Source organism: Cibotium barometz, chromosome 62 (genome assembly GCF_041138505.1).
Source record: "Cibotium barometz isolate CiBa-2024 chromosome 62, ASM4113850v1, whole genome shotgun sequence".
NCBI classification, from domain to species: Eukaryota; Viridiplantae; Streptophyta; class Polypodiopsida; order Cyatheales; family Cibotiaceae; genus Cibotium; species Cibotium barometz.
The window spans coordinates 25,523,317-25,530,101 of NC_141107.1; the positions used below are offsets into that span (position 1 = coordinate 25,523,317).

General features: G+C 44.1%; 1 protein-coding gene across 1 annotated transcript; it reads right to left on the reverse strand.

Moving 5' to 3' along the window:
- Window positions 1–3,606: 3,606 nt before the first annotated feature.
- Window positions 3,607–6,289, reverse strand: LOC147604287 (UDP-rhamnose/UDP-galactose transporter 3-like). Its single transcript, XM_086795308.1, has 5 exons — window positions 5,590–6,289; window positions 5,017–5,201; window positions 4,698–4,898; window positions 4,364–4,525; window positions 3,607–4,249 (listed from the first exon to the last, which is right to left on the reverse strand). The coding sequence occupies exons 1-5, from the start codon at window positions 5,717–5,719 to the stop codon at window positions 3,878–3,880; spliced, it is 1,050 nt and encodes a 349-aa protein (XP_086651434.1). The 5' UTR covers window positions 5,720–6,289; the 3' UTR covers window positions 3,607–3,877.
- Window positions 6,290–6,785: the final 496 nt, after the last annotated feature.

The window sequence follows — 6,785 nt, forward strand, 5'->3', positions numbered from 1 at the left end:
AGTTGGTGTGGAGAACCAAAGCCATGCTTGCCAATTTGACTCCCATGCCGACACCACCAACGAAGTAGTTGAAAGAGCTCGTGGATGTTTCACCAAGTCCATGTGCAGTGACCGCACCTCCATCATCCAAATCAAAGAAGAAACACCCTTGGCACCAAGCCCCCAAGAGAATTATGCACACACTCCCTTGGCATTGTCAAGCGACCCCAAGGCTCAAAGATATCACCATGGTCCCACAAAACCGTTGTGTGCCATGCTGCAACACTAGCTCGCCAGCTGGAAGGCCAAAGTCCAAACAATTGCACACTAGCAAAGTCGTCCAAGCCTTTGTTGTGGATGGCAATCGGTTCTCTGCCTTCGCTCATTGAGCCCACACCGTAAGCTATAAAAACCTTAAACCAATGTTGTACATATCTAATGTAATGCCCCCAACCGATTAGACAAATCTCCCAAAAAAATAATTTAAAAACCTAAAAACCAAAACAAAACAAAAATACATACACATGTATACACATAACTCACACAATGCATGTGCATAGACATTCACAAATACGCTCACTCTTATGCACGTGCACACTCACATCCACCCACATGCACAATTGTAAAACACATGCATGTGCACACACCGTACATGCACACACACAATCCCTCTTTACACGTGCATGCATACACACCTCACCTCACGTAAATGTGAAAACACCACATGCACTCCTAAAATATAAAAATTGGCTTATGCGCACCCCATATAGATGTACGTACCCCCCACACACACACACTACGTGTAGCACACACCACATGTACACACACACTATACGTGTAGCACACACCACATGTGCACACACAAAGAACGCATGTGCACACTCCTTAAAATATAAAAAGCCTCGTGTGCACCCCCTATACACGTGCATAAACATGTAAACACACGCACACATCCACACCCCCCATTCGAGACTACAGTGCATATACACACATACACTCTCTCTCTCTCTCTTTTAATCCCACACACCCACAACACACACGCACACTTTTTTGACTCCCCACCCACCCTCTCCCTTTAAATTCCCCGTTGATTTCCCCTCTTCTATTTGTTTTCTTATTTAAATTAACCTTCTCAAGTCCTTTTTTAAATCAGTATTTAAGAATAATTTAATTTTAAAAATAATTAAGCGGAAAAAATAATTGCATAGCCACACGTGGCCCGAAGGTAACGATATCCGTAAAAAATACTTTGATGCCGCCACTCAAGTGGGCACGTAAGCACAGGCAAGGAGTGCTACGCCAGTCGTCATCGGGGTTTGGCGTTGTCGTTCGCCCTAAGTCGTTGTCCCACGTCCTTTCCCACACAACCACCATCGCCACCCACGCCCGAGCGTTGTCGCGTCTGCCACCACTTTCGCAGATCCAAAACGCTGCCATGTGCGTCGCTCTTGCTGTCGCGTCGGTAGCAACTTGCGCGCCACAACAGGGGCATCACCCACAATCCTAGCCAGCACCCATGGAGGATCCTTCAACTGCCAAACGACCCTCGTGCCCAAGAGCACTTCCCTCTACACGCCATATTCCACAATCCACTTACGAGGACACATTCTCCACCAACAACATGAACTCAAGTGCTGGGATGAGTGTATCCAAGAGGAGCGTCAGCACTCCCAACAAGTGCTTCATGCCGCCAATGAGAAGAGCTCCAATCTAGAACCCAAGTTTCAGAAATTTAAAAAGAGAAGTCCATAGGATTTTGAACAAGCTCATTGTTGCTGAGGCCACCCAAGCTGTCCACATGGTTAAGCAGGTTACAAAGGAGTGTGAAGACTGGAGAGGCAAATCCAAAGCCCTCACCAAATTCAATAAAGGGGGGTACACCCAAGCCATGGACAAGTGGACAGCTCGAGATAAGGTCTACCAACAGCTCCTCTAACTTCAAAAAAAAACCTCATCACCTAGGCACACGATGCCAAACAACACCATTGCCTTGGATGATACCCACTTGGAAGGGCACAACCAAAATAACCTGGATATGCTTCTTGCATGGGCAACCAATCTTACCAACCAATAGTCGGTCATGTGGATACCCTTACCCTCATCAACCATACCCTAGCCCTTTACTTACGTCAATTCAGTATCTTTTTATCCGACCCTATCTCAACCTGAACCTTCCACACCATCTCAGTCTGCATATCAACACCATGCAGAAACCCACCCTTGCAACCCTCTTCTTCTTCGACCAAGCCATCTCTTTCTTGGACCCACATGTATGTACTCTATTGAATCCCATCCCTAGTTGTGTCCAACCTCGCCATGTGGTACCACTTGTTATCTACACTCTTTACCGATCACTTCCTCGAACTCGTGACAACACCCGGCCTCAACCACCCCATCAATGAAGATCTGCTTCACTTGGCAATGGTAGCCATGAAGACCCTCCTTCGCCAAGGAGTGACGTTAACACCAGCTCATCACATGCCCAACAACCAATACAACCTGCATGGCATCCTCCGACTATAGCCTCGCCTTTGACCACACCACTCATTGATCCAAATAGTCTATATCCCAATGCTCTATAACGCCATGGACACCAAAGTTAAGGCCAGTAAGTTGATGAGGGCAAAAGTGGGAGCAGTAAGAACACCTGTCCAACACAAGCATAACAATCTAACACGTGCACACAATCGGCAAAAACCATAAATGCATACCCAAAGACCTCACAAACTCAAAAGTTAGAATAGAAACAAGTAACACAAATGGGTAATAACCCATGGGCTCGAAGGTGAAGTAATATAACCCAAGGGAAGGGCTCAAAGGTGACCGCACCAAACATTTAATAGCTAGGATACAAGTTTCTGTGATCCACATCAGGCTCGGTTGTGCAAAGAAGAGCTTGGTTGTGTTATTAACGGTAGCGTAGAGTTTAGACTCATCCACCACTGAAAAGACTGGGCAGAATTCCAGAATGGGGATGTAACAATGAGATGATTTGACAATGAAAGACAAATCAGTGCTAATGGACCCCTTGAGTGCACTATCTCAGCCAGATGACAGTGATGACAGCATTGTGGTAACATAAAGTAGCCAGCTGCCTAAACAATTTGTATCTCTTGTGGCTGATAGATTTAAAAAACAGTTCACCTATAGGGGGTGCCAAATACTCGGCATGAGCCCATATCTGCTAGTCATGACCATAAAGCATGCTCCTCTACATCACATGCCATGGAGGTCTACCTACAGTCACTGGATGCACTCCTTGCAAAAGCTGTGCGGTATCACATGCATCAGTCTAAAAGCCTTCAGATTTTAGAAAGTTAGTACATCAAGGAGGACTCTAGTATGTTAGGTATTTGTTGCAAGTCCTCCTCTGTTTTATCCCTATTTAGGATTCCAACAGCAATCTAACCTCTCAAAAATGATCTGAATATGAGGCACAAAGAAGCTTATTCTTCAACCTGTTGGTTATTGACCTCCATGGCAGTACTCTACAACTGGGAGACTACACATTACTAGACACTTGAAGAGAAGATGCAAGCTTGTAATGCCACACTTCAAAGCACACAGAATAAAAACATTGTATAAAGCCATAACTTTTCAAAGTGGGAATACAAGTTCATGATACACTGTCGCTGCAAATGAATATTGATCATTTTATTCCTTCCGACGGGCATACAATCCCAACTTGATTCAAGGAACAAAAATGGACCAACAAAAATTGCCATTATATTATGGAGGCTCAAAAAAAAAAAAACCATGTGCACGCAATACAAATAAGTTAAAGTAAAAGACCCAATTTTGTAAGTCTACCAGGCCCTTGTGCAATGAAGGCCGGCCCTTCAAAACTTGGCCTCAAAAAAATGGGTTTTTTTCTTGCACCTAGGCAGAAATGCAACCGTTACTTCAGGTTTTCTTTGCCAACTTCAATATCAACAATAGATTGGGACCCAAAGCTGCTCTTAAGCAAAGATACATCTTCATCTACAAAATTGACGTCCTTCATCAAGATGGCAGGTGCAGCCTTCGCCGTGGACTGCTTTGCAGCCTCCACAGCTGCGCTATAGAGCACCATCCCCAACACAGCCATCAACATGCCCAGTATGTTCTTGAATGTCAGACTAGAATCAAAAAGGATCCATCCAAGCAGAAGTACACAGACTGTTTTCATATGACCCAAGACTTGGAAGGACACCGCTGAAAACCGGCCAATACAGATATATTGGCTCATGTTGCAAAACACAGCCAGAGCACACGAAAGACCTATAAAAAACTGTGCAAAATTGAGCATTAGAAATACGCACTGGTGGTGACTATGAAAACTAAACAAAACCCAGGCATTGCTAGCACTAATTTGCCATCAAGAAAAGATAGATCTGCGACTTACAAGAGAGCCAGGTGAGAAGTGATAATTCAAAAGGTTTCGCCCATTCAACATGTAGTCGCAAAAGGGACCAAACACAAGCAGCGATCCAGCCTGAATCGGTGCCGTTTTACTGAGCAGTTCAAAAGATCCGATGGAAAATTTCTTTTGAAATGAGCCGATATACTGCAGGCAATCAATTGCCTCAATTAACTACAAATTTGAATTAGCTAGTGGATTGCTAACTAGTACTCCATTAATCCTCAATGCCCATTGCTTTAACTATTGATAAGCACAGATTAGTGAAATACTGGATGACCTCTTAACTCAGCTATATACTGAGTTATTGAAGACTTACGATCTGCTGCAAAGATGTGCAGAACACAGCCAAAACAGAAGAAATGAACCCTTTCAAATTGATATGTACATCTGTCACAGTGCACACCCCCACTCCAATAACCACCACAATAACCGCAGCTTTAACTTCTCTCGTGTAAGTTTTATGATGAAGCAACCATTCAAGAACACAAACAACTGGTATCATGCTTAATTTCGAGATCTGCACGACAATCCAATATTTCTTCTTAGATGTATATGCCAATAACGCTGTGATTGGTTGACCTACCATATAATGCATAGTGAAAAGGCGAGTTCTGAACATGAAAAAAAAGGCACACCTGATAAAATCCGACGGAGTTGAGCATGAGGCTTAGATTCATGCAAACAATGGATGCATTCGCCACAATAGAAAACCAGAAAAGGTCCCAAAAGGGTACAGTCTTGGGGGATGTATTGCTCGACAGTGATGATATGTAGCCGACCAAAGCAGTTACTGTGAAATGGAAGGCAGTCAAGGTGGTTGCTGCGGAGGCAACCAATCAAAGGTTAGCACAACAAAACATGCAAAATTAAAACAACATAGCCAGAAAAAAACAAGCTCATAATTTTAACCTAGAACTAATGTAATGCTTTTTAAGAGTAATCAGGGGACTAGATGTGTGGATAACATATGGATCACAGATTAATCAAGGCTGTACAGCCAAAAGAAAAGGAGTGTGAGGTTACTCTATGGATCAATCAAGTGTGTATGGTCAGAAAACAAGGGAGATGTACGTGGACAGCCCAGTACGGACTAGTGCGGGTACAGTGGTGTACGGCCAGGCCAAAATCAACGCAAAATGAAAATTCAGCAAATCAACAAATCATGGTAATTTGCATTCAATTTAAAAAAGAAGGATGAGATCGGATACCGAATCGGAAATCGTAGCCCTGCGAAGACATGACCTGCTTGTTGGCCATGATGATGCCCACTGAGCTGATGACATTCATGGCCCACGCGCCCACATCCGTAATTGCGGCGCCCTTCTTCTCAGACGCCATGGCGACCTCCCTTTCGATCCACAAGCGATCAGATGTACGTATGCTGTGGACAAATATGGATGATCTGACCACAGAAAACCCTGATTTCTCTCTCACATGTGCACGCGATGGCGGATTCGTACAGGATAAACCTAGAGCTGTGCTTTCTGAGGAAATCCTAGCGATATGGCTGTGATCTTCCTGCAAACCCTAAAGCCAAGGATATGAGAGAATGCTGCAGAATAACCAGGAAAACTAGAGCTCAAACTATTTGCAAAGCCCACGTAGCTCTGCAAACTCTTACGCAGATTCAGGAAGGATGCCTGCTTTTCTGCGAACGCTAATGAAAGATGGGTGTGGTTATGGTGGAGAGGGAAGGGGGCAATTGTTGTGAGGGCAAGAAAATAGGGAAGGAAAGTTCGGTAGCCCAACTAGAACTTAGTCAAGGAGGCGGCCTGGAGACCGAGGTAAAGAGTGAGCGACTGTGTGCGACTGTGAGTGTGTGTGCGCGTGTGTGTGTGTGTGAGTGTGCGCGTGTGAGTGTGTGTGTGAGTGTGTGCGTGGGCACCAAAATCACAATGCACCTGCCCTTGAAAAGATGTGCAACCACATGATTAAGAAACCAAGCTGCCTCTGGAGTCTGAACATTGCATATATATATATTGGCATCTTCAAGAAACTCTTTTATATTGTATTAATTAAATTGTCCCTACATTGCTTATATATATATTGGCATCTTCAAGAAACTCTTTTATATTGTATTAATTAAATTGTCCCTACATTGCTCATTAATCAATGCTAAGGTTGCATCCTAAAGTTTGAACCTCAACGCCAAGAAGTCCCTCATCTCCTATGAGCCCCCTCGTGTGCCTCCACCCTTTGTCGATCGCCTTCCCTCCTCCATGTGTGGCCACAACACTAAAGGGCGACGAGAACTATTCACAATGTAATGTGAGGTTCATTGGAGATCCATCATAGTGTAATGAGAGGGTTCATTGGAGATCCATCATAGTGTAATGAGAGGTTCATTAGTTGAATCCCTAAGATCCATGTATTTACAAACACTTGGAGGTGTTTACCACATACT